Consider the following 27,606-nt stretch of genomic DNA (forward strand, 5'->3'; position numbering starts at 1 on the left):
AAGGAGAAGGCAATGGCACCCCACTCCAGTACTCATGCCTGGAAAATCCCATGGGCGGAGGAACCTGGTAGGCTGCAGTCCATGGGGTAGCGAAAAGTCGGACACGACTGAGCGACTTCACTTTCACTTTTCACTTTCATGCTTTGGAGAAGGAAATGGCAACCCACTCCAGTGTTCTTGCCTGGAGAATCCCAGGGACAGGGGAGCCTGGTGGGCTGCCGTCTCTGGAGTCGCACAGAGTCGGACACGACTAAAGTGACTTAGCAGTTAAGAATCTCTCCCACTGCACCTCCGCTGAGGGAAAAGAGGAGGCCTATTTAGCTCACATGCAAAGCACTCCCTAAATATTACTAAATGAATCAAGACGTGTTAAGTAGAATCTGCTCCAGGGCTCCTAAACGCGGGGGTTGCTGTTCTCAGATTTAACACTTGGTAAGTTAATATTTCCGAGCCTCAGTTTTCAAATTTGTAAAACGACGACGCAACAGGGTCTACAAAGAGTTACTAAAAGCACCGGTCGAGAACGCACGCATTTGGCACAAGGACTGGCAAGCGGCGGCAGACCCCTTTTAATGCTAAAATGATGGGGGCGGAGGACACGGAGCGCCTACTCTTTCCAAAACGCATGCGCAGCCCTTGACGTGCCCGCAAGCCCGGCCCCCCGCACATCCTCACGCGTGTGCGTGTTCGACCGGAACCCGGGCCCGGACCGGAAGTGAAGGGGCGGGACCTCCGCAGCACGCCTGCGCCGTGAGAGGCCGTGCGACGAGGGGGGTGTGGCCGCGCAGGCGTGCCAGGCGCCCCGGCTCCGGAGCATAAACAAGAGGGGGGCCGGGATGAGGCGGCGGTTAATGCTCAGGCGGCGAGCGGCGGCGGCGAGCGAGGCGGCGGCGGCGGCGAGCGAGGCGGCGATCGGGGCCCGGCGCCGACCCTGAGCTCACCCCGACCTGCCCCACCCGCGCGCGAGCCCCCAGCCGGGCCCGCGGGCCGCGCGCCCACCATGAACCTGGCGAGTCAGAGCGGCGAGGCCGGCGCTAGCCAGCTGCTCTTCGCCAACTTCAACCAGGACGTCACGTAAGGACGGGAGGGGGCGGGGGCGGGGGTCGGGGTCGGGGGCCCGGGGGACCTGGAGCCGGGGAGGGAGGAGGCGTCCCCCCACCCCTGGCGGGCCCCCCTTCCTTGGGGAACCCTCCAGGCTCTGCCCTGGGAGTGCGACCTCTGGGCGGGGAAAGGGATGGACCAGGGGAGGTCTTTTCTTTTCCCCATCTCCAAGAAGGCTTTGTCTTTTCCATCTCACTTTTCGCCAAGTTGGGCCCGAACTTTGTGGCCTGACCTGTTGTCCCAACCATCTCTGGAGTGGGGGTGGGGGTGGGAGGTGAGTTTCTCCCTTGCATCCCGCCTCCCCCCACACCCCTTGTTCGTCAGCCTTCTTGCCTAACTCTTTCCGCTCTTCCAGGCTCTTCTCATCTCCTCATCGTCTTAAGGGAATCCCTCGATATCCTTTTCTTCCTCTCTTGCTGTTCTTTTTGACAGGAAACCTTGATGTCCTCCTCGAGCGAGAAACAAACTTAGCAGTAATTCTGGTCTCTGACCCGGGGAGAAGCTGAGCTAAGGGGCGGGTTGTAACAGAGAAACCCCTGAGGAGTCCTGGGGCCTCTGGGAATGGGCCATCCTTGTACGGGAAGAGAGGTCCTTGATGCCAACCCTTGGGTTCCGAAAGCTGTTTGTCCAAACCCTCAGGGGTTTGAAGCCTATCCTTCAGAGGCTGGCTGTCTCCTGGGGAAACGTGTGAGGATAGTTATTAGAGGAGGTTTCTGGAGAAGGAAGGATGAGTTGTGGGACTGGAAGGGAGGAGAGCCATCTTGAGAAGTGAGTAAGAGGAAGTGATGTAAGAGGGGAGGAGTGGGTCGTTGGCTTCATACTAACTAGTAGGTTGAGTTGTTCCTGGCTAGATAGAATCGGCAAAAGAAAGGTCATTTGCAGAATGGCAAGGCACCAAGTCAGTGCCACGCACAGGGTGCTCAGTCGCACCTTCCAGAGTTGGGAAAATAGTGCAGAGCCCCCCACGGTGGGACTCGGATGAGGCTTGGAAGGGAGCAGATCACCTGTGCCAACTTCAGAAGAGGAAACCGAAGCGCAGGAGCTTCTGAGCAGAGCCTGGGTCTATACTTGGTTAATAGTAGGGTGGGGGCAGCTTTCCTGAGTTCTCTTCCAGCCTCCTTTCCAGTCCACCCTGCTGTTTACTTCTACAGAGTAGGGTCTGGAGGATGGTGAGCGTAGAAAGTAGACTGTAGCGATCTTTAAAATGAAAACTGCGAAGGATTAGCATGGTGACCAAAAGCCACTCCAACCAGAGCAATCTGGACCACCTGTTGCAGGGTGTTGTGACTGAGAACTATGTTATACTAACCTGGGTAGGGAAGAGGGCAGTTCAACCAATGATGACTCCGTTTTTAAGCCCTTAGTATTTTGAGACCAGTAAGAATGGTAGCTTTATGGGTTTTTATGTCTTGTATAAATTAGAAAATTCCCAAAACATTTTCTACTGTTATTTCTGTTTTTCACCACTCACCACATACATTGACAGGAAATCAGATACGGGAAAGCATTCTCTCTTCCTGTCATTTCAAGTGGCATTCAAATACCAGTTTCCCTATATAATGGAAGAATGTCACTCTGGCCTGAAATAAGATCTGTTTGTGTTTAGAAATTATGTGTTTTCCCACTCCTCTGTGAGTCCTAAAGTGACTAGTTCAAGACCAGATTTCTGCGTCATAATTTTGAGTTGCCAAAGAGACCTTGATAGAGTATGAGCAGAAATTATAAGGAATAGTAAGCTAGGATTATACTAAAATTTTATTGATTAAAGTGACTAGTTTGTTGTAAATGTACACCTGAAAGTTGAACAGAAGTTCCTGGGGAGGCTTGGCCGCACGCTCCTTTCCCTCCCTGTCCCACCTCCAGTATTTACACTAAGATAATTTCTCAGAAGGCGAGGATTGTTGTATCCACATTCATGGTATTCAGTGAGGAAATCTGGAACCATTTTACTTAATAGAAAATATATTGTGTGTTATACAGTAATACTTAAACAGCAGTATTCCTTTCATATGAAACTATATCTGTCCTGTCTGTGGTAGTAATATACTTTCAAATATTGTAAGTGTTTTGTTTGTTTGTTTGTTTCCTGTGATTTTTATTCTAAAAGTCTGAATGTTTTATTTTACCTTCTTTTTTTTTTTTTAAACTAAGAACTGGGGGAAAAGAATCAAGAGAAGCCGGTCCCTGTCATCTCCCTCGTCTTGTCTGGTTAGTTCCAGTCCTGGTTTCTGAAAGTAACCCTTTGGAAGGCTTGTTTTGGAGGAGTTTTTGTTTTTTGACATCAAAATTAAGAAACTCATAGGCACGGAGTATCGCTTGGCTGTTCCACGGAAATGTCAGGGCCTGAGTACTTGCAGGGGACCCCATGAGGCTTGGGCAGACTCAGTGGTCGTTGGGCAATGGCCGAATCACTCAGAAGCCACATTCCTCAGAGACCTAGAAGGACACAGACTTGGCTTCCCTCGTCTTCTGTCTGTAGCACTGATGCTGTTTGTGTCTACGTTGCGGGCACAGAGGCGGTAGGGAGGCGTTGGTCTGGATCTGTTGCCCCCTTGAACCGGGGTTCTTCTAGGTGACATCAGCTATCCTGGAAGGCCGCTTCTTCCCTTTTCCCTCATCAGTAGATCCAGGGGCGTGGGAGTAAGGACCCTTTGGCCTTGAAGTTCTTGGTGGTTCTGCCCGCACGTGGAGGGTGTCTTTGATGAACCAAGGCAGTCACTGGGGAAGATATTGTCCAGCGGCAGTGGCCAGCGGTGAGCTACTGGGGATCCAGTGGGATTTGGTGTGACCCATGGGAGGTGCATAACACACCTAAGGGAGAAGGTCCCTCCCACGTGTCCAGCCTGGGTCCGAGATGAACAGTGACAGCACATTATAGAAGGTGCAGGGGGGGTTCGGTTTAGGGGGAAGGTGAACTCTGCTTTGGATATTACTGAGTTTGAAAGGCTTTAGGGATGTCCGAGTGAGGTCTGGGATAGACAGGAGCTTACTGAGGTGGGCCCTGGGGCCTGCCAGTTCTCACCAGCACTGCAGGTCACTCCTTTTTGTGGATATGGGCTGTTCCCACTTCACCCCATCATTGAGTGTGGCTCTTTGGTGAAGATAATGAAAAGGGAAAACATTAGTGGGCTGGCTGATCGTGGGTAATGGAATAAAGAAAAGAGCATTAAGAGTGATTTTTTTTCTTTTAAAACGTTTTTAAAATGTTTTCTTAAAAGCGTGTTTGTTTTTTAGTGGCAATCCCTGCCTTACATACTGAGCGCTCGTGTTTACATTCGGTAAGAGACCTGCAGGTAGAGATGGTGGATGGAACGCGAGAGTTGATTTTGGCCCTGCTCGGAACCCTGATAGAATGGCAACCAGTAAAATATCAAAAAGATACTGAAAGAGGCTTAAGCCCAGAGAAGGAGAAAGAAAGTCACCAGCAACAAAATTTTGGAAGCCAGCAAGGGATAAAGGAAGTGGCTCCTGCATCGCTGCTGGGAAAGGCAGAGAACCAGCCTGCTTGAACCTGCAGAACCCCCAGAGGCTCAGGATGGGCGGTCTAGGAAGCCCTGCGGTGGAGGAAAGCTGTGTGTGGCGAAAATACAGAGGGCTGGCCCAAAGTGTATCTCGGGAGCAGTGGCTGTCTCCTGCCCCTGAAGGTGAAGGACCGAGCCTTATCTCCAGAGGGTGCAGCAGGGTCCCCGGATGTTGACACCAGGCGTACTCGAAGGCAGGGGTATGGTAGTGAAATGCGGTATTAAGTAAATATATCCTTTTTTCTGCTGTTGCTGGTTTTTCCTTTGTCAGTAAAAGATCTTATTGTATTACCTTAAAAAACAAAACAAAAACTTCACCACAGCAGCACTTAGGATGAGATTCGTTGTCAGGGAACTCTCGTGCTGTTACCACACCTGCCCCATGCTGCCTTTGCAGGGTCAGGCAAGTCTCGAGGTGTTGTTAAGAGCAGAAGCTCCACAAAGTCGGGTACATGAACCTGACTGCTGGTATCCGAGATGTAAATATCACACCTGTTTATATTCCATGCCATCCTTTAAAGGTGTCCGCCTTTACTGGTAAAGTGTATGCTCACGCTGTACCACACGCACCTATCAAAAACAGGTGGTGTATATTTGTTTACATTTCCCACTGGTTGGGATTCACAAGAGGGAAGCCATGTGGTGAAAACTAGCGAAGGTGTTCAGTATCCTAAATCCGTTTCTGAGCATCTGGAAGAATGTCAGAGAGCTAGTATTCGATCAGTTTTAACAGATTCTGCCTGTTTGGAGCACAGGCAAGGCCCTGGGTGTATAAAAATGCAGGTTCTCATTCACTAATTCTGTGTGGTTAAGTTTGCGCATAGAAGAGGCCCCGGGCTTATTTTACGTATAAAACTGTTAGGCTTGGTGACTTGCTTTCCATGTCAACAATAAATGTGAAGGAGGGCCTGTTAATGCTGGTAGGATGCTTGGAGAGCAGTGGCAGCTGCCGGTACAACGAAAGGTGAGAGGTGGCGTATAACCCAGCGCGGCAGTCTGCCGCCTGAACCCCAGCTCCCGTTAGGCTCTGAGAGTCACTTCACTCTAACAGTACAGTCGTTCAGTGATGTGAGTCCAGTCGGGTGTTGAGGGCTTGCCATCCCACACAGAAACCTGTATAAGAATGACCTTTTAAGAGAATCACAAATGCTGGAAAAAAGGCTTGGGTGCTTAAAATAGTAACCCTAAGTTGTCTGGAAAACATTTTTCCTGGACATCAATTTTCCAGAAGTTATGAATTGTTGAGATTTTATTTTTAGCTTTTCTGAGTATTCTTGTGTTTTTATTGGCTCCATTATTGATTTTCAAAATATTTATAGGTAACAATGTCTAATTACTAGTTAATTCAATATAGTGCAGTGTCTTTGCAGAGAAGAATTGTTGTAGTTGGTAGAGATTTATTCCGTTTATATCTCTGGGGTGAACCAATTACAATTTGAAAGTTCAATAGTATTCACAGCCAGTCTGTTCTTTGAATGTGTTTCTTCTGCCTAAGCATGAAAGAGGTTGGAAATCTCAAGTTTCTAATAGATGAAATGGTCATGAAAATAGCCCTAGTTTTTATCTTGGCCTACATATACTCATCGTGTGAGCTGTCAGTGTTGTTATTTCTAGGCTTCTGGTTTACCTTCCGCTTCCTCTTGTTGCGTTGCCCTCCCAGACATAAAGTTCCAGAAAGGTCCCAGCTCTGAGTTCGCATGTCCCACCACTTCCTGCTCTGTGCTCCCGTCCTCTCTGTTTCTGAAACCCGTGCCTGCAGCTCATTTCTTCCGCCTTGGTCAGCCAGCAGTCATCTTCTGCAAGGGAACTTCATCTCGTGTTGCAGCTCTGCCACGCTGGGCATCTGGAGAGAGAGCTCGGGAGTCCTGCCAAGCCTCTTAGCAAGCAGTGGTGTTGGGTGGTCAATGTGGGTTCTTACACGCAAGGTTGTTGTCCTGGGCCAGCTCTGCGATGTGGTCTTCCCATTGCAGACTGAGTTAGCTCTTTGGTCTGTTTTATTTCCATCCCGCTGCTCAGGCTTAGCATCACATGACTGAGCTGCGTTTGTTACAACTCTATTGCAGTGCCAAGAGACACCATCATTCACCAAGGGTGTAAGTGTCTTTGTTTAAGGTTTGCAATGTTACCGTCACCTTTGGACGCTCCCATACTACCACGCGTGTGTGTCGGGTCCCCTGAGAAACCCCACTGTGTTTTGAGGGGATCGTTGGTTTAGGGTCGAGTACTTTTATTTTTATATCAAACTTATCTTTAAAGTGTCACTGTCTGTCTTTGCTGACAGTCGCCTTTTCCTGGCCGTGAGATCCGGCGTCTTCCTTGCCCCACCTCTTTTCTCCTGTGCCACCACTCACCTGGTACCAGGTGCACGAACCTGTGTGTGCTAGTTTTGGGTAGAGATGATGGAGAAAGTTTGGTAACGTGGAGCTCGTTTGTACATTATCCTGCCTACACGTCTCAGCTCTTATTTCTGAATTTGGCTTTTTTGCAGGTCTCTAGCTGTTGGTAGTAAATCCGGGTATAAATTTTTCTCCCTTTCTTCTGTGGATAAACTGGAACAGATCTATGAATGCAGTAAGTGTTTGCTTTATTTTTCCCCTTTCTTAAAGTAGACAAGTTATACTTGAATTAGGTTGTATTCTTAATTGAAACGTGATGGTTAAAATCCAGATACCCCTTGACCACGGATCTGCCTTCACCTTAGCCTTACTGCCAGGGGGCAGCTGTGGCTGTGAACGTTGGTATTTGTTCTCCCAGATGAAATCAAAGTGTGCATTTGCATGCTTATAAATGTACATGTAGAAATACTTGAAGTACTTGTTTTGTGGGTCCTCTCTTTCAATACATGATATCATGCTGTATTACTCTGTAATGCTCCCCTTTTAAAATGCCAATAAAACCATTTAGGTATCTCTCATAGAAGAATTCCAGAATTTGAAAATTTTACACCCCCCCTTGGAATGGTTTATTTTTTGCCAGTTGGCTTCTTATGGTATTTTCATAGCTGTGTGTCAGAGACCTGTGGGGTTGCAGGAGGACCGTGAACTTTGCCACCTTTCTCAGTCACCTGCTGTGACTTTACATAGATCACTTCACAGACCTCAGTTTCTTTGTGTGTGTGTGCGCGTGTGTGTAAAAGAATGAAAGAGAGAGAGTACTTGCTGAATAAATAATAGTAGGTACAGCCCCTGCCCCAGTGAGAATGGGATGAAAAGGTTTGACTCGCACACGATAACTTTTCCATCAATAGAGTTGTAGGTTTACGTGTAGTTGTGAGAAGTACTCCAGCTCCTGGTACCCTGTTCCCGGTTTCCCCCAGTGGTGACATCCTGCAAAAGTGCAGTATAGCGTCCCAGTCAGGAAGGCGACAGGAAGCAATCCGGGGGTGTGTGTGTGTGTGCGCGCGTGTGCGCGTACAGGCTGTCAGTGTGTGTGCCTATGTGGTTCCACCCAGCCTGAACACCCATATCCACCACAGTGAAGCTACCGGGCAGTTCTAACAGCGCAGAGTCCTTCCATTGCCCTTTAGTAACCACACCTGTGTACCCACCCCCCAGTCACAAATCCCAGGCAGCCAGGAATCTGTCCTCTGGTTCCAGAATGACTGTCATTTCGCAAATGTTACATAAATGGAAGTATGTAGCTTTTTGAGGGGTTTCTCTGGTGGCTCAGCAGTGAGGAACCTGCCTGCCAATGCAGGAGATGCAGGTTCGATCCCTGGGTTGGAAAGATCCCCTGGAGGAGGAAATGGCAACACAGTCCACTGTCCTTGCCTGGGAAATCCCACGGAGCCCTGATGGTCCATGGGATCAAAAAAGGGTCGGACATAACTTGGTGACTAAACAACAACAAACCTTTTGAGAATTGGCTGTTTTCGCTCAGCATCTTTCCCTGGAAGTTCGCCCAAGCTGCTAGGTGTCAGTAGCGCCCCCTTTTCTGTTGCTGAAATTCTGTGTGTGGACAGGGCCCATCAGCTTCACCATCACCTGAAACTCCCCCTGCGTACGAGACATTAGCAGGCAAAGGAGAATTGCAAAGTGGAACACCACGGTTCACCAAAATGAATTGCCTGGCAGAGCACATGTGGGCTGGTTCTAGGCTGGGGCTGTTAGAAATAGAGCTGCCGGGAACGTTCGTGTCCGGGGTCTCGTGTGGATGCAGCATCGCTGCTCTGGGATTGATGTCTTATGTGTGATTGCTGGGTGGTATGTTGGTGTGGGGGTGTTTTTGTTTTTAAGTCTGAGCTGTTTTCCAGGGAGGCTGTACTGGTTTACATTCCTGCCAGTAACGAATGAGTGAGCCAGTCCCTCAGAGTCCTCGCCAGCCTTTGGTGTGACCAGTATGTTTTATTTTAGCCATTCTGGTGGGTCTGCGCGGTGTTACCTCACTGTGGCTTACTTCTTGTTTCCGTGATGGCTAATGACGTTGACTACCTTTTCATGTGCTTGCTTGTTTTGGCCACTTCTTACTGCTGAGTTTTGAGAGTTCTTTATACATCCTCGATGCTAGTCCTTTCTCACGCACGTGGTTTATAAGTAGTTTCTCTGTACGTGATGATAACTCTGAAGCCTGCCCGTGGCCTGACCTAATTAAGAATTCTTTTTACAGAGAACTGTGGAGGCCGGTATGCTCGTAATCCGTCACGCTGGGGTATGAATTCAAAGAGATTTGTGTTTATCATTTTAATTATCCACGTGGGCATGCAGTTGGGGAAATTGGGTTTTCTCCTTATTAACGATGCCAGTATCTGCTTCTGGAATGTTCCACCGTTAGCAACTTTGCTTCCACCGTGGTTTGGTATTCCCTTTTGGAATCCTCCTTTACCCGTTAGTGTCCCTTACGAAGGGGGAGTTTCAGTGAGTGGTTGTGAAGAGACATCCCATGTCCACTCTTGGTTCCGTTCATTGAGCACCTGCTGTGTGCCAGCCCTGTTCCGGCCGTGGAGATGCAGCGGTGACAGAGTCCTGCTTTCGTGACCCTTCTGTTTAAATGGAAGCAGACCAGGAACGGGCAAACGTACTGTGTCAGATGTCAGGCCTGGGACACAGTATGGCGCAGACACAGATGTGAATCCCACCCCCCCACACCTCCGTCAGCACAAGGTGAGGACCGCAGGAGGAAAGTCGCTTCCACGGGCCCGGTACTTACAGCGGCAGAGTTCTCGTGCTCCACCAGGGTCCGAGGCTCACCAGGCTCCCGCCAGGCCCTGGCCTCCCCTCTCGGGTCCGCCTCGGGCACCCCTCACCTCCAGCAGTGGACGGTATCTGAACCCCCACAAGGCCCCCGGCTTGTTGCGGTCCCTGGAGGCCGGGATCTGGGCCTTTCATGAGGAGACAGGTGGAAGCAGGGTTCTTCGAGTGCGGGTCCCTGGCTCACGGCTCCTGCCACCAACTTGACTCCTCATCTCTCCTGACGCTTACCGGATGTCCTACGAAAGCCTTTCTCCCAGTGTGGAGCTGGCGGGTGCGGTCTGGGTGATGAAGTGTGTCCGAGCCTGAGCACTTGCTCATCTCCACACTGGCCGCCCTCACTTGCCCCACACACGATCGTTTCCTGTAGAGAGTTTGTTCACAGGAGCAAGGATTCCACTGGGCTTTTCAGATGACTGAGCGTTTATTAAATCTGCACCCCACCAGTGCCCGAGCTATGCTGCTGAATTGTGGCTGCAGTGACTAGTCATCTGGCTTGAAACGTACAGGATTCCCCACCCCACCCCCACCCATTGTGCTTAGAAAGGGTCTTGGCACTTTCTCAGATTGAATCCGTTCAGTGACTAATGTGTTTCCTTGAAGTTTATTAAGTGTTTTTTGGCACCTTATTTTTCAAAGGTTTTTGATGGAATAAAATGTGATGCCCTTTTTTTTTTTGGCTGCTCTAGGCCTTAGGTGTGGCATGGGATCTCTTAGTCGCAGCCTGTGGGATCTCGTTCCCTGCCCAGGGATCACACCTGGGCCCCCTGCTTTGGGAGCGTGGAGCCTTAACCACTGGGCCACCAGAGAAGTCCCCCAAATGTGATGTCTTGATAGCATCATTAGAAGAGTGGGTGTATACTGACCAGCGTGGTACGGTGGTGTAGAGATTTCTTTGCTCTTACTGAACTTTGGCCCTTCAAATAGGTGAGGGAATGCACAGAGAACTCTCTGAGGATTAATGCACTGAAGCTATGGAATTCTTTTACTCCTAGAATATTATCCACTTTTCCTCTTTCATATTCTTTTATTAAGTAGATAAAAAGAATGTCTCTTGGAAAACAGATTAGCTGCTGCACCGAGATGGTTTTCTGGCATTTTCTACACATAGAATCTGAACAGAATAGAACTTACTGCTCCAGATTCAGCCCGGCTCAGTTGACCGTAACTCGTGACCGACCGTTGTAACTTCAGATCCTCTCTGTCAGTAACCGCTGCTGCCACAGAAAGAATGAGCCAGAGCTGGTCTTGGGAAAAGCAAGATTGACAACTACTTGTTCTGTTGTTTATTTAACAACAACAAAAAAAAACAAGACCTTTGCCCAGCAGCACTGGAAGATTTTTGCTTTTGACTCTATAGTGTTCCTTTAGACTTACAGTTGCAGGGACTCCCGCGTTTACGCTTTGCCCACCGTGTGTCCGCTCTCTCTATCGCTCTTTCTTTCCCTCTTGCGTCCTTTTCTGTTTACCTCAAGGTGTATGATGCGCAAATATGTGGTCTCTCTTCCCTGAAACACTACTGCGGTGAAACCGTACTCTGGTAGACAATATAAATAAAGGTTGTAGATTTATTGTTTGTAAAATGCCACAGAAGTTTGGAAGGAAAAATTGGCCTTTTCAGATTCTACGTTGTATTGTTTGTAAAATGCCACAGAAGTTTGGAAGGAAAAGTTGGCCTTTTCAGATTCTGTGTCCTGTGTCATCTTTGCATTTTATGTTTCTGAGCTACAACCTCAGACCTCACGAGGCCTTCGGTTCAGAAACGAAACACAAGCAGGCTGTCCATCTCGGTCCAGAATCGGCGGACTGGGTGCTGGCTGGAATAGTCCCCTTGATGAGGTGTGCCTTGATGGGTCTTCCAGCGGGGCAGCCCAGGACCCTCTCTTGTGGCGGAGGATCAGGTGGGCTGCACACGCGCGTGTCCTCTGAGCGCCCTGCACCCCAGACACGCCCAGCAGGGACGGCGCTGTGCTGGTGCATGGCTTGGCTCCGCCCCTCTTCGCCCTGTGGAGTTTTATCACCACCAGCTCTGCAGTGTGCCAGGAGGACAGCATTCTTTCTTGAAGTATTTTCTTCCATTTGGATGGGCATCTCTAGGAAGAAAGTTCAGCACAAACTGCCCGAGGCCACCACGATGGGCCGTGAGTGCCAGGCCTCCGGGCGTGCCCATACTGCTCTGCTCCCCAGGCGTCAGCCTGGTTCCCGGCGCTGTCGGCCGTGCCTGGGGGGCTGAGCCGTGCACACCTCTGTGTAGTGGGATGTGACCACTCACTCGGGGTCTGTGAACACTGTGGCTGCTTGTTTTCAAAAGTTCTCTCGGGAGTGAGGCAATAACATAGAAATGTTGGAGCTGGAGATAACACAGCAGAAAGATAAGGAAACCTGAGCCACCAGCAGCGTGTGAGCTACGAGCAGTGAACCTGGCAACGTGTGAACCACAAGCGGCATGTGAACTACCAGTGGCATGTGAACCACAAGCAGGGTGTGAACCACGAGCAGTGAACCACGAGCAGCGTGTGAACCACAAGTGGGGTGTGAACCACGAGCAGGGTGTGAGCCACAAGTGGGGTGTGAACCACGAGTGGGGTGTGAACCACGAGTGGGGTGTGAGCCACGAGCGGGGTGTGAACCACAAGCGGCGTGTGAGCCACGAGCAGTGAACCACAAGCGGGGTGTGAACCACGAGCAGCATGTGAACCACGAGCAGTGAACCTGGCAATGTGTGAACCACAAGCAGTGTGTGAACCGCGAGCAGTGTGTAAGCCACCAGTGGCGCATGAGCCACGAGCGACGTGTGAGCCACGAGCAGCAAACCTTGCAATGTGTGAACCACGAGCGGCATGTAAGTCACAAGCAGGGTGTGAGCCACAAGCGGCATGTGAGCCACACACGGCATGTGAACCACCCGCGGCGCGTGAGCCACGAGCAGTGAACCGTGGGCAGACTGTGAGCTTGGCAGTGTGTGAAGGTGCATCACTGTGTGGAGGCGTGCTCCTGAAAGGTCCAGGCGGATCGCATCCTGGGGCTGAAGGGTCGGGGTCCACTCGGTTGGGTTTTGCCGGAGCGGAGACGAAAGCGCGTAGCCCTTTGAGTGGTTGGCGCTTCCTCTGCCCTTTGCAGGCAGCCTAGGCCATTCTCTGATTTTTCTGGCTCCTTTGGAAGCCTGATGGAAGTTGCGGGTGCTTCCCAGAGAAAAACCCAATGCTTAGTGTGGGATCTCGGCAGTCTGAGAGCCTGTGGAAGCCTGTGCGTGGTCCCGGTCCAGGGCCGTGGTTGGAGAGGGTCACTGACACCGGGCTGCTGCCCCCGTCTGTCCGTCACTTGCTCACCACCCTGTGCTCGCTACATCGGATCTCAGCATACTGGTCAGAATTCACATGGATGCGGTAGTCTGCCTGTGGGTTTTTTTAATAGCTTTTTGAGATGTAATTTGGATGCCAATAAAAAACCACCTGTTTAAAGTGGTCAGTTCAGCAGGTTCCAGTGTATTCACTGGGTTGTGCAACCTACCTTAATCTAATTTTAAAACATTTTTATCACTCCAAAGAACCCCCGAGTCCATTAGCAGCAGGGTGACTGCTCCCCACTCCCCCACCCCTCAGCCCTGGGCAACCGCTCATCTCCTTTCTGTCGATCTGCTGCTCTGGAAGTTTCAGATACATGGAATCGCGTGGGCCTGGCTCCCTTCGCGTGGGACGGTTTCACGGCTCCGCCATGCTGGTGCGTGGATGAGCACTTCCTGTCTTTCTCTCGCTCAGTGGCATCCCGGGGCGTGGACGTGCTGGGTTTTGTCGATGGACAAACCATGGCTGTGCCTTCGTTTTGGCACTGTTTCCCCTTCGGCTGCTGTGAATGTTTGTGTGTAGGTTGTGGTGTGGATGTGTGTTTATAAGCTTGAGTTTTTTTAAATGTTGTTTTGTCTTTTTTGCATTTCTTAAATCATAACTGAAATGAAACTTGATTCCGGAAGTCACTGTCCTTTGCGTGTTTCCTTCTTAGTTGCTTTTTTCCTGCTCTTTCTCTTCCTGCTTGAAGGCACAGGAGCCATTTGGTGGAGGTTGCAAACTCTTCTTCTGGGCGGTTTGCTCCTTCCCCTCGCTCATGATCTCTTTGCCCTCCAGCCCTTCTCGTGAGGCTTTTGGAATCCTCCCTTTCTGGGTGCATAAGCACTCTCTCGTGTCTTTCTTTGGTTCTTTGGCTTCGGGTTTTATATTAAATACCTGATCCACTCTCAGCTGCTTTTGATGTAAGAAATTTTCCACTTTTTTCATGAGCTGGAAAAGACATTTTTCGTGTGTCTTCACTTATTCAGCGGGAACGTCAAGATGATGAGCCTCTCGTTGAAAAGTCAGCAAAGAAAAGGATGGTTGAGGCCAATAGGCAGGAGGATGACATTTGTGAGTCTAGGTGCTGGGTATTCGGAGGTTTGTCACAGTGTTCGCTCTTAGGAATGTTTGCAGCTGGAAACAGCTTGGCTGCCTCCATGCCACACCTCCTGTTGTTAAAATGCTAGAAAGAAGTTTCTTACGCTTTTTCTCATGAAAGTTTCAAAATTTTTTCAAACTGAGAGTGGGGTGGGAAGCTAGGTAGACACCTAAAGCCAGTGTTTCCTTACTTTCTCTGCCCTTGGTTTAAGCGAATGAACGATTCATCCCTTTCCTCTTCTCACCATTTCGTTAATGGAAGTTTTCACACACAGAGAGAAGTTGAAAGTATTTTATAGGCAGTACCCACATCCCGAGGATCTGGAGTCTGTTGTGAGCGTTGTACTTGCCCGCCCGTCTTGTGTGTCTGCGTTTCAAAGCACTTTACAGACAGCCACCTGTCCCCGTGTGCGGTCAGTACACTCATATTTACACTCACATCTGGAGGACACGTCCCATGTCTGACTAATGCATGGACATCCGTGTGGCTGGACTCCCATCAGGGTTCACCATCACCCCAGAAAGCTCGCTCACCCCACCCCCAGGAGGCAGGCCGTGCACTGGGTTTCCTGCTGTGGCTTGGTTTCGCCTGTTCTCCAGGAGCTTGACTTTGCTGCCCGTCCCATTCCATGTAAGAGCAAACCCTGCTTTATTCCCACAAATGTGTGTCATGTCGCCTTGGGCTGACTCCCCCTGGATGGGCCCCGTGCTGAGCACGTCAGAGTTCAAACCCACGTGGAGCTGACCCAGGCCACCGTGTTTTCCTGGAAAGAGTTTCTGCCTTAATGCAGAGGCCTCTGGAGCTTACTCATTGGCTGTAGTCATTTGGTTTCTAAACGGACTTACGTGTGTGTTTCAGTTAAAGCATGGAATTTAGTGACAGGGCTTCTTGGAAGGAGCCCTCGGTCTTGTGTACAGACACGCCTGGTCACAGTGGGGTCAGGCCCTGCAGGTGCCCGGGTTGTGACCCATCTAGTTCTCTGTCCTCTGAGCTTAGCACCTCACCGAGTAGAGTGTGGCCTCGGGCCATTGTTAGGACGATGAACGGGTCCATGCTTAACCCCAGCTCAGCTGCAGCTCAGGTCCAGACAGCTGCCCGTGGGAATCATCCAGAGTCCTGCCTTCCAGAATGCTCTTTGCTCCTCCCCTGAACTGACCCCAGTGACCACAAGTAAACGCAGGTGGGGAGTGAGGGAGCTGGGGGTGGGGCAACCCGGGATTCGGGGTGAGGTGACAGCTGTGGGGTCCACTGTGCCCGTTTTCTGGACAGGTCACCATGCGTGTGGTGTCTAAGCACAGTCTTCTGAGTGGGGGTGTCCCCGTGTAAGTGGGGCGCAGGGACCTAAGGGGCGGAGAGCAGACCACGCTGGGGTCCGTGAGCCCCTGCTCCTAGCTGAGTGGCTGCAAGCCCCCTGACGTGGAGTCATGCGGGAGCATTTGGGGCCCGTCACGTGTCAGGTACGGCCCGTGTGGAATGGGTGGCTTGCCTGTGGCCGAGAGCTGGTGGTCTCTGAGGAGCAGGCCCTCCTTTCAGGGTGCGGGGCAGCCTGTGGGCCTCGCCTGGGCCTTGTAAACCGTGAACTTGACCTGGGGGTCTGCCCCCCACCCGCCCCCGAGCTCTCCACAGGGAGCCTGCCCTTAGACACGTGTTCATGTGCGGGGACCCCGGCGCCGGTTGGCAGGGGTACACACCCACGTGGGTTTGTCTTCTCCCTCCTTTCAGCTGACACTGAAGACGTGTGCATCGTGGAGAGGTTGTTCTCAAGCAGCTTGGTGGCCATCGTCAGCCTCAAAGCTCCCAGGAAGCTGAAGGTTTGCCACTTTAAGAAGGGGACCGAGATCTGCAACTACAGCTACTCCAACACCATCCTGGCCGTGAAGCTCAACAGGCAGGTGGGCGGCACTCCCGCTCACCGCCCCGGGGCCCTGGGTTTCTGGGGGGCTCTGGGCTGCGAGGCTGTTCCAGCGATCTCGGAGTGGCCACCAGGCCTCGGGCAAATCCCGGCCGCTCTTCTCCCCTCACAGCCCACCCGGGCTCGGCTCTGCTCTCTCATCTCAGAGGTTTTGCTCAGACTGCCCCTTTGTGAAGATGCCATGGCTAGTGCCATTAGCTTTAACCATCCCTCGAGATGTGAGCCTTCTTTTATGAGTTACCTTTTTAAAAAACCTCTGAGCATCTTTTTTTTCTTTTCATACTTGTGGCTTATGAGGTCTGACCAGGCCTTAGCAGTGAAAGCAGAGTCCTGACCACAGGACTGCCAAGGAATTCTTTATCCCTTTTTTAACTGTTAATTTAACTTTTAACTAAAGATGAAAGATTTACTACTTTTTTGTGTCTGCCTCCAAACCCACAAGAATGTCTGGCCTGGAGCGTGGGCCTGGTGGCCAGGACTTGAGGTAGCACCGGCGATGGCCACGTGGCTGTGGTTTAGTCGCAGCCTCAGTCAGCATCGGATTCTGAAAGCAGCAGGGCTTCACCAGAGCGACCCCAGCCTCGACGTGGTTTTCGTGGCGGGGGCGGGGGGGAGAGGGAGGGGCTGAGAGCCAAACAAAATCGAACCCCAGCTTTCTTAGCTAGGGACCACTTTCTGTCATGCTGAATGACACCACACAGAGGTCCTCCTCCAACCGGAGGACGGAGTTGTAGGCGGGGGCTCAGCTGCAGGGGAGTGAGGGGCGCAGTGATGGGTGGGGGCCGGGCCTGGAGCACATGGTGATGGGTGGGGCCGGGGCCTGGAGCACGGTGCGCACAGGGTGGTGGGCGGGGCCGGGAGCACGGGCACGCGCACGCAGTGATGGGCGGTGATGGGCGGGGCCTGGAACACGATGTGCGAGCGGAGTTCTGGAAGGAGCGTGGTGTCCGGTGCAGGAGGCCCTAACTGAGGCTCAGGGTCTGGCTCTCCCTCAAATCCTGCTTCCGTGTCCCCATCTCTCGCAGAGGCTGATCGTGTGCCTGGAGGAGTCTCTCTACATTCACAACATCCGGGACATGAAGGTGCTGCACACCATCCGGGAGACGCCCCCGAACCCCACCGGTGAGCGGGGCAGGCAGCACTGACGTTCGGAGGTCTCTGTCGTGAGAGTTTTCTCTCCTCTTCGGTTCCACAGGTTTAGACAGTGTTGCTCTTAGAGTCAGCTACTGCCCGTCTGATGCTGGTCTCGTGACCACATGGTTGTGGGCTGGGTCAGCCTGCAGCCTTGGGGTTTCTGATCAGTTCCAACCACGCCTTAGTGCGTTTGGGCAGGCCTGCGGTCACCTGCGGGGCGTGTGGCGGGGTGGAACTTAAAACGCCCAGCGATGCAACCAGCTAGGTCGCGTCAGAGCTCGTGGCCTCCCCGTCTCGCTGCACTCGTGCAGGCTGCTGGTGGCTCCCGGTGGCTCCCGGGGCCCCGACCTGACCCGCTTTGTGCCCTGTGTTGCCCGCAGGCCTGTGTGCCCTGTCCATCAACAACGACAACTGTTACCTGGCGTATCCGGGCAGCGCCACCATCGGGGAGGTGCAGGTCTTCGACACCATCAACCTGGTGAGGCTCTGGGGGAGCGGTGCGACGCGCCTCCTTCCTCAGGCGAGGGCCGTCTCCTCCAGCCTCCTCATTCCCTGGCTCAGTGGCTCGATTCCCGCCGCGGCCTCCTGGTGGCCGAGCGGATTGGGTCTTTCTGCCTCTAGCCATGCTTCTGTCCCCGCCCTCCGTGCTGAGTACCCCGCAGTGTGAGTGCGGAAGGGAACGGAGGAAGCTCCAGAGTCTCCGTGGGGACGTTGCTTCGCTTTTTCTTTTAAGGCTCTGAGTGGCATTTCCTTGCCCCCTCCCCAACCCCTGGTTAATCGGGTGGACTTGGCGTCTGAGCCAACCGTGCAGGGGTTTCCATAACAGCCATGGGCCTTCTTGGTGGGTGACTTCGTGGGCATCGAGGGTAGCCTCGCAGTCACAGTGGTCACAGGGTCACTTTCTCCTTCCCTCCAGAGAGCTGCGAACATGATCCCGGCTCACGACAGCCCGTTAGCGGCCCTGGCCTTCGACGCCAGCGGAACCAAGCTCGCCACTGCTTCCGAGAAGGTAAGGTGGCCACATGGAAACCCGGAGGCCCACCAGCTCGTCCAGCTTGTTCACACAGCCCAGTCCCTAGAACGGTGTCTGGCCCCACCGGTCACAGCCGGGCCCACGTAACAGCCTGGAGGGCCGCCCGCAGCCATGCACTCCTGAGCCGAGCGAGCACGGTGGCTGAGGCGTGCTGGGCCGGGGTGCGTTTAGCCGTCCTGTCAGGGAGTGTCACAGCTGTGACTGCAGGGCCCTCAGCGTTAGGGTGAGCAGTGACGACGTTTCACCGTGTTCACGGCAGAGCAGGGTGTGCTCTGACAGCGCCTGGCGAGGGACGGGGTGCAGAACTCAGGGCCGTGCGGCTGGGACAGCTGTTGGCGCCCAAACGTCCGATGAGCGAGAGACCCGAGTCTGATTCCGCTCAGCTCAAGTTCCTTTTTCTCTCCTCCTCTTCCTGCTGCAGGGGACCGTGATTAGGGTGTTTTCCATTCCAGAAGGACAGAAACTCTTCGAGTTCAGGAGAGGAGTGAAGAGGTAAAGTGTGCAAGTCTCCAGAATGGAATCTGGAGCGTCTGTTCGCAATTCGGTTTCACATTCTCTGTGACCAGCAGTGGGCACTCGAGTCCTGGGGATCCCCATCCAGCAGTGCGATCTCAGCCCAGCTGGCGGGGCAGGAGGGGCTTGGGGCCTTGTGGGAGGTCAAGGGGCATTGTTATAGAGGCATACTGGGTTTTGTTGTGATTGCGCTGAGCACAGAGCCGCGTGGCCCAACAGCCCAGGCTGTGGAAAGAGGAGCTTGCCCAGCTGGGCCCAGGGTGAGTGGGCGCTGGGGGCTCCTGACCTGGGCAGTGGCTCCTCCCCTTCTCCTAGGCTCTGAAAACCCATGAGCAGCTACCCCAGCCCTGCTCTAACCGGCAGGTGGCTTTGGCCCGCACAGTGTTTATCTCTAAAAAAACCGCAGAGCGTAGCCGTCCTGTGGCGCTACGTCTGCATCCCTGCGGGGCCTGACCCGTGGGACCTGGAGCCTCCTTCTCCGAGGCCTCCCAGGGCGATCTCAGGCTGCCGGCCCTCCCTGTCCCCTGCTTCCTCTTTCCTTCCGTTTTCCCTTCGCTTTTCCTTGCGCTCGTCTTTTTGGGTTTTTCTCCTTTTGCTGCTCCTGCTCCTGTGTCTGCATTTCTGCGCTGAGGCCCTGCCCCCAGACTCCACTCTGGGCAGCCCACCCCTCCGTCCTCAGCCACGGTGTCAGTCTGTGCCCAGGGACGCCTCCATGTCCCCAGGCCACCTGCCAAGGTTTTCCACGTTTCTCCTGCCTGCTGGGTGCTCCACCCAGCGGCCAGAGCATGGCCCCGACACCCACCATGCTGCACACAGCTTGTCCCGGGGAACATCCCTGCCCTCCTCCTGGCCTCCTGGCTCCTGAACCTTGGGGGGCACTCCCCCCCGCCGCCCGCCTCGCCCGCCCCAGGTGTCTCTGCCTGGCCTCGTGCTCGCCGTGGCCTCGGCTCGTGTTCACCAGGTGCGTCCCTCAGACCTGAGCCTACTGGCTGTTCTTCCGGGGGGAGTGTGACAGATGGGGACAGCCGTGTGGGGAGCCTCTCGGGGCCTCCCCTTCCCCAGGTTTGCTCCACGCACAGGACTCCGTGGTGTTGCAGGCTCCCTGCATCCTTGTTTTCCTGCTGTGGCGTGTTTCCCTTCCCCGTCTCTCCCAGCTCCTCAGAGGAGCCTGTCTCCACGCGGGCCCTGGCCGTGACCTGCAGGCTCCTGTGCCTCCAGTCGTTGAGTGCCCCCTCCTGCCTCTCCCGCAGCATCTGCAGTGCCTTCCCTTCACTGCTAAGCGCCCGCCTCCCTCCAAGCTCCTCTGGGCGGGAGCCACGTCGGAGCCTTTGCACAAGCCAGTGCGCCATGAGCTCCAGAAACATGGCTGGAACAAAGCCCCTCCCTAGGGACAGGACCAAGCACACCTTGTGGCTGCAGGGTTATGAGCAAACACAGGCTTTGTGGTTTTTACAGTGATCTTTTAAGGGGAAACTAGAGTTTAGGATGTCAGAAGTTTATTCTTAAACGTTGTCAAGGTTGCCAGTTCGTGTTTTCCATGTCAAGAGTTGCTGTAATCTCAGTAGTTAGATTTTTTTAGCTAAGCTTAGTGCTGTAAGTCCCGCCTGATTCTGCTAAAAATGATTTAGTGAAGCCTTGATTCCTTTCGTTACTTGGCCACTAGAGGCTTGTTAAAGGATGGCTTGGTCAGGGCGTCAGCTTTCAGACGTTCCCCTTCCTCAAGTATTTTGAGGTGACTGGAAAGGAATAAGACCCTCATGCACCTGTCATGGGGACCTTCCTTCACTGTGACTTCCTTTCCGGAGGGGGCGGCGGTGCTGGTTGCCATCTGCCCTCCACGTCCGGGCGGCAGCATGACCGGCCCTGTCCCTCTTGCCCCAGGTGTGTGAGCATCTGCTCCCTGGCCTTCAGCATGGACGGCATGTTCCTGTCCGCCTCCAGCAACACTGAGACTGTGCACATCTTCAAACTCGAGACTGTGAAGGAAAAGTGAGTTGCAGAGACGTTGCAAGGGACACGGGGCCCTCTGTCTGCCGATGCGCAGAAGTGTGTCTGGAGGGCTCATGGGGGCTCAGCAGCGGGACGGGTGGGGTTTGAGGGGGACCTGCTGGATGGGGCAGCAGAGGGTGGTCCCCCCAGCGCTTCCCCCCATGGCGCATCTCTGGGGACCATCCTGGGAGGGGGCACTTACCTCCCTCTCGCTCAGAGGCATTTTCCATTTGTGCAGTGATGAGTTGAAAGAGTGCGTGACTGCAGCAGTGTGCGTGGCGAAGGGCGTGTTCTGTTGTCGTGTGTCAGGTTCTGTGGTGAGCCTCCCACTAGGATCAGCGCTGTTACCTGTGCTGTGTCTTACTCTGAGGCACCTGTGCAGTGACTTACACGTCTGAATGGGCTGCGGGAGCGCGTGGTCGGGGCTGTGCTTGGAGTGTTTGGAGACTTCCCGATAGAAAGATGCGGGCGCCTAGACATGGGCCTCACGACGTCAGCTACAGAGTAGGGGCCAGTTGTTCCCTGGCCCCTCTGCTGACCCTCGGAGGACATGCTCTGTGATGTCCCCAGGCTCCCCGCGAGCCTGGGAGACTTCTCTCGCGTCTCGGGGCTGATCCTCGCCTCTGCATGAGGGGCGCGTGGTCGTTCTCAGCCGAGGGCCCGCGTGTGTCTGACAGTGTGTCCTCCTCCCAGGCCTCAGGAGGAGCCCACCACCTGGACCGGCTACTTCGGGAAGGTGCTCATGGCGTCCACCAGCTACTTGCCCTCCCAGGTGACGGAGATGTTCAACCAGGGCAGGGCCTTCGCCACCGTGCGCCTGCCTTTCTGTGGCCACAAGAACATCTGCGCGCTGGCCACGTGAGTCGGGGCGGGCACTGCCTCTGTCCCATGCGTTCAGCCGGGAGCGGGGTCCCAGGCCACCGGGGATGACCAGCACGCCTGGCCCTCTGGTTTAGACCAGTCATGTGGACGCGGAGGGGGCCGGAGGTGGACGCTGATAGGGGACCCAGACGCCTGCCCCACAGCGTCCGATCCTCCACGCTTCCTCCTCCTGGTGTTGAGAACATTTAGAAAGCATGGTTAGTTCAGCACTGCGTGAGCAGGCCAGTGCGTGGCCCGGGGCCTCCAGCGCCGGCAGCCGCACACGCTCTGAGGCCCTCGATCCTTGTGTGAGACAGTGTGTGTGCATGAAGCTACGCTCGCTCGATCGGAGCGGGGCGCTCTTCCCTGGCCCGGCTGAAGTCCAGGCTGTTAGTTTAATGAGAGCTTTGTGAGTTTTGGTTCTAGAATTTGGTTGCTCTTTATCCTCACTAGAATCCAGAAGATTCCCCGATTGCTGGTGGGCGCCTCGGATGGGTACCTGTACATGTACAACCTGGACCCCCAGGAAGGGGGCGAGTGCACCCTCATGAAGCAGCACCAGTGAGTCGGCTGCGCCTCCGCCGGGCGGGGGGCAACTTGCTCGTTTTCCCGAAGCCAGGGAGCCAGAGACTCAGGTCTCCGCATGACCTCCCATCGGTGTGGGTGCAAGCCTGCCCTCCACGCCTCTGCCCGTGCCCGGCTCAGCACCCGGGCAGAGCCTAGGGCAGCCGGGGCGCACTGTTCTGTGGGTTGGCGGGGGCTGTCTGGGGGCAGGACCACTGAGGATGCAGCTCAGCTCAGCGTCATGTGCAGAAGGGGCGACCCCAGGGCGCTGTCTGTGATGGGGGCAGGTTCTCCTGGGGCCCGGGGTCCCACTGAGATGCTGCTGTTGTCTCTGAATTAGTTAATTGGGAGGTAGTACCGTTGGGTTTTCTGTTTTAAACAGCAGTACCGTAATAACTCTTAGAATCAGGGAGAACAGGGGGTTGATTTCGTTATTTTACAGCGTACTCTGGTTTTGCTCTTCAGTTTTAGAAAGCGCAGTGCAGTTGCCTCTCTAGGTCCAGCTCTCGTCATCAGCGTAGGTGTGTGGAAATCCCGGTGACCACTCTCGGGGGAGTCGCCCCGCGGGCCAGCGCAGCGTGCTGCCCACGTGGCCCTGACTATCCCTTTTGGTGTCTTTCTCTCCTCCAGGTTGGACGGCAGCATGGAGACAACCAACGAGATCCTGGACTCCACGTCCCATGACTGCCCCTTGGTGACGCAGGCGTACAGCGTGGCCGTGGCCAAGGGTCCGCATGTGCCTTCGTCCCCGACGGCGCTGGGTAAGGGCTGGGCGGAGCCTGGGGCGGAGCACCGTGGGTGTTGCTCTCGAAGCGCTGCCAGCCTGCCTGTTGCACTCAGGCGGCGGCCTGCAGACCTCAGGCCCGCTGTTGTAAAGCACAGTTTTCAAGGCCTCCCGAGGCTGAGTCCATTTCTTCATTTTTGAAACAGAAATAGTCCCGTGGCTCCAGGTGCCTGTGGCCTGTCCACCACCTGCCTCCGCTCAGCTCAGGTTCTGCCCAAAAACCTTGGTCTTGACCCTCCCACCTGTGGCCCGGGTCAGCAAGCAGGCCCAGGCAGGAGAAGGCCAGCTACCCCAGGCCGCCCTGGGCGATGTGCGGTCGCACGCTCCGCCACACTCTTGCTCACTGTTCACTCCGAGGTGAGGGCAGCATGTGCTTGAGGAGGCTCTGAGCATCCTTGCCACGGTTCTGGACACACCCCCACCCCCGATCCCGGAGGGCCGTTTGCAGCCTGTCCACTGGGTCCCCATTAGTGCCTAGCTCCTTGTTGAGCTTCATGGGTCTTGGAAAGTCAGTTGTGTCTTGAGTGGCTCAGGGCTGTGGAGAGCTCGCTGGTCAGGGCAGAGGTGACAAGTGCACGTCCTATGGGCCGTGAGCTCCCTGCTGGCCCAGGTCCCGCTTCGGGGTCAGCCTCCCTGAGGGGACTGCCCAACGGGGGGTCAGCCTCCCTGAGGGGACTGCCCACTGGGGCTCGGCCTGCCTGAGGCGCCGCTGTCTCCGCAGTGTACACGGACGAGCTGGGCGCTGCGGGCGGCTCAGGGCTGGAGGAGGAGGCCAGTGCCCTGCGGCTGGAGGACGACAGTGAGCACCCTCCCATGATTCTGCGAACGGACTGACTGCGACCTGTGACCTCCTCGGGCCCCGAGGCAGGGAACACTGGCTGACAGAGGACTTCGCAGTCATGCTGCTATGAACTTTGACCCGAGCTGGGGAGAGGAGAGGATGGCAGAGACTTCTAAAGCAAAAAGAAAAAAAAAAAGATTGTAGCTGTAGTCTCATTCCATACTGTTGAGAAATACATTGTTTTCACTTCAGTGGCTTTTAATCCTGCTTATGAATTTTTAGCTTTTCGTTTTCTCTTTTTTTGCCAAAATCAACTGTTTGGTGAAGCCCTCGAAACACCTATGCTTTGCATGCATTCATGTGCCGAGCCAGCCAGGAGCTCTGGAGCCCGCTCACAGCAGTGCGCAGGCGTCTGGGGTTTTCCGTCTACAGAAAGGCACGGGCTGGGAAGGCAGCGGCGGCAAGCGCACATCTGGTCCTGCTCGGGCGGGCCGGGCGGCCTTGGGGGGTCCTCTCTCCCTGGAGCCCCTCCGGGACCATTTCACCCCTCCCCCCTCCCGTTTTATTTTGTTAATTAAATTCTTTCCAAATTGGATTCTTCTGGGATTTCTTCTGCGGTAGAGTCCTGTTTCTGGTCCTGCTTTCCGGGTGGGTGTTAAGAGAAAGAGGTTCTTCCCGAAACTGAAAACCTTTCCTTCCGACAGCCCCGTGGGCTTGAAAGACAGATGCCCAGGAGCACCAGAGCCAGGGAATGTCGTCTACTCAGACTGGTCTCAGCTGTAACCTTCCTGTCAAACAGCTGTATGTGTGGGGTGTTGGTTTGTCTAAGGGACGTTTGTAGGTGTTCTTTTGCCCATAAAGTTCAGAAATCAGGTGGGATGGGCACCCAAATTGTGCTCTTCCCTGGACCCCCCGTCCGTGGGGTCCTGCCTACCCGAGTCAGAAGCGGAGTGAGGAGGCTGGCTGTGACGCCCACTTACGGGGTGACCTGTGCATTTCTGTTTGCATCTTCCAAAACGGCTCAGCACGAGTGACGAGAGACTGTGGTCACAAACTCCAGTGTTTGCCTGGCTTCCCCCCTCGTTTTTACAGAATCCAGACAACCTCGTATACCTTGAACTCTGCATTCCAATCCAAGACGCGTAGCCATTCAAGTTTTAAGGGACTTTTAAGTGGAGCTGACGGCACCAAACATGGTTCTGGCTTCTTCGGACAGGAACAGTTAAGGACGCAAGTGGGAGAGCAGCAGTGTGGCGTCCGCCTGCCCTGTTTGAGCAGAGGACGGGTCTGCAGTGTCCATGCCAGGCTGTGCGTATACCTGGGTCGTAGCCGTCAAGTGGCAGAGCTGACCGCCCGCTTCCAGCGCCCCGGTGCCAGGGCCAGTCAGTCCCCACATCTCCGGCCACTTGCCCACTGGCTGGCTCTGAGGTGCCCTGGGTGCGTCTACAGCAGAAATCTACAGAAACGGCTCATCGCAACGACGTGAAGTGCCGTGTGAGAGGGGAGGGGAGGATGGAGTCAGCTTCCCCCTCCCCAGAGCCTCGGCATGTCTGTCCTGGGTCCCTGGTGAAGTGGAAGCCCCGGCGATGGGTCTGGAACCCAGGCCCCCACAGGGGGCCTGAGCGAGGACTGGGGACCAGCCTGCAGCCCCGTCAGCCCGGCCACGCCTGTAGCCCCGCCCTCTCTCAGAACCAGCTCAACGTCCAGCTCCTCAGTGGCATCTTTGGTGTGGAGACTGCACGTGGCCACTCTGGGGCCTGAATCATCAGGGCAAGAACAGCCTCCCTGTCGACGGGTCCCAGCCTTGCTGGTGAGCTCCCCCATCGGGTGCCTGGGAGCCTCGGATTTGCTGCACCAGCTTTCTCTTCTCACAGGTGTGTGGTTTCGTCTTTGTCTAGGGTTGGCCGTCCCAGTGGACGGGCCCTCTCCCCATCAGCCTCAGCCTCCCAGCCCTCGGGGCCCAGCTGGCCCGTGTGCCGTCTTCTCGGACGCAGGAACCCTCTGCTCACCCGAGTCGGCGTAACCTGTGCGCCGCCAGGAGGGGCCCTGGTTGAGAAGAACTAAGAGTGGGTGGTGTTTGCTGCCCCACCCCCTCTGCTGCACATGGTCCGGGTTCCTGCAAGGGGCTCGGGCAGGAAGCAAAGGGGCAGAGTGGTCAGCGGCGGGACCCCTGCTACCACGCAAGAGAAGGGGCTCAGCTGAACCCCGACCTCTACACCAACGTGGATTCTTGCGTCACAGTTTGCAAACTTAAAATAGGGTCGTTTGTTGCCGCTGGGAGGCTCACGCAGCGGACTCCTGTGGATTGGGACCACACCCTTCACTTTCTAAATGATGGAGCGGGGCGTTGGGTTGAACCTGGAGTTAAACAGGACTGAATTCAGCCCCCTGATTCTACCACCTGCTGGCGGGGGACCTGGAGCACCAGGCTCCAGACGGGACCGCGGGCGATCCCCACCTCCCTGCCCTGGTGAAGGGTGACTCAACCGGGCACCCAGTCCACACGGAAACAGAACCGTTCTCACGGGACTGGATGTGTTGTTTTTGTTCGGTTCCGGGTCCTGAGCACAAAGCTGGTGAGAACAGGTATAAGCTGTGTTCACACACCGCGTTCTGTGCAGTTCTCATCCGTCCTGCTGCCCTTCTCACTCATGGACGCCAAGTGGGGCAGGCGCCCACTGGGGAGGCTGGAGGCTTGCCGGGTCTCGGACACGGAGCACCGCCCCTGTGGCCGCGTTTCCCACCGGGACCCTGGGGCCGGCACGCTCCCGGCCAAGACGGGGACGTGAACTCCTGCCGTCTGGTCCCACCTGGAGCTTGCGGCCCTGCCCTCTGCGGAGGCTCCGGGCCCAGGACGGAGCAACAAGATCGGCCCGCTCACAGGTCCATCTGGAGAGGAGAGCAGAGCTTCTGTCTCCCCCATGGGCAGCAGGGACCATGTGGAGACGAGACTGCACGCACCCTGATCCCTGCTCAGCAAAGGGAAACAGACGGCCAGCCACGGGGCCATGTCGCTGGTCAGGTCCCGCCGGCAGCCCGGCCGAGCTGCGCGAGCCCAGGGCTGCCCGCGGGCCGGGCTCGGGGGTGGTGTTTGTCCCCTCTTCCTGCCCCCCGACCCCCGGAATCTCTGTAGCCCCTCTTCTGCACGCAGGGATGACGAGCTCTCTGTTCTTAAATGTGACACTGTAGGCAGCACAGCTGAAAATCCAAATACGTTATTTTACAAGTGTACTTAATCACCCTTAAACTCAAGGTGGGCGGGCTGCAAACTCGGGCTGGGGTTTGTGGTCTCAGAAACGTGAAGGCGGTGCACGCGAGCCATTGGCATTCTGACGGCGGCGGGAGGGGCAGGCCCTTTATTCAGGACTCTCTCTGTGACTAACTTATTTCTCACCGAAAATATATAATGATCACTAATCGCCAAGCAGACTTAAAACTGCTGTGTGTTCCCACCCGGGTCAGAATCCTTGGGCCCTGTTGTACCTTTTTATTCTGTGGATCTTGCAAAGCACAAAAGATAATTGGATGTTGAAGCCCAACCAGCCCTCCGCCTTCTCTAAGGCATCTGACCGGAAAAGTCTTTAGGAGAATTAAACCTTTGTGAAGCTGAGTTTTTTAAAGAGACTGTTGTGATTCCTCAGCCCTGCATTTTCCTTCTTTACTGAGATGTAATTGAATTATTCCTTCTTACATTTTCTGTGTCGGCGAGCCTGTTGTGTGTGCTGCCAGTATGTATGGGCTGTGAGCTTGTGTGTGTGTGTGTGTGTGTGTAAGATTGTGTCTGTGTGAGACTGTACGTGTC

The 27,606-nt window shown here is 54.6% G+C and overlaps 1 protein-coding gene across 1 annotated transcript; it reads left to right on the forward strand.

Moving 5' to 3' along the window:
- The first annotated feature begins 808 nt into the window (after positions 1 to 808).
- On the forward strand, positions 809 to 27,414 carry WIPI2 (WD repeat domain, phosphoinositide interacting 2). Its single transcript, XM_027526655.1, has 12 exons — positions 809 to 1,074; positions 7,111 to 7,193; positions 15,956 to 16,125; positions 17,171 to 17,267; positions 17,660 to 17,757; positions 18,196 to 18,288; positions 18,734 to 18,804; positions 20,707 to 20,814; positions 21,508 to 21,672; positions 22,129 to 22,236; positions 22,870 to 23,000; positions 23,745 to 27,414. Exons 1-12 carry the CDS (start codon positions 1,001 to 1,003, stop codon positions 23,855 to 23,857), a joined length of 1,311 nt encoding a protein of 436 aa, XP_027382456.1. The 5' UTR covers positions 809 to 1,000; the 3' UTR covers positions 23,858 to 27,414.
- The last annotated feature ends 192 nt before the right edge of the window (positions 27,415 to 27,606 follow it).

Source organism: Bos indicus x Bos taurus, chromosome 25, assembly GCF_003369695.1.
Source record: "Bos indicus x Bos taurus breed Angus x Brahman F1 hybrid chromosome 25, Bos_hybrid_MaternalHap_v2.0, whole genome shotgun sequence".
Classification (NCBI taxonomy): domain Eukaryota; kingdom Metazoa; phylum Chordata; class Mammalia; order Artiodactyla; family Bovidae; genus Bos; species Bos indicus x Bos taurus.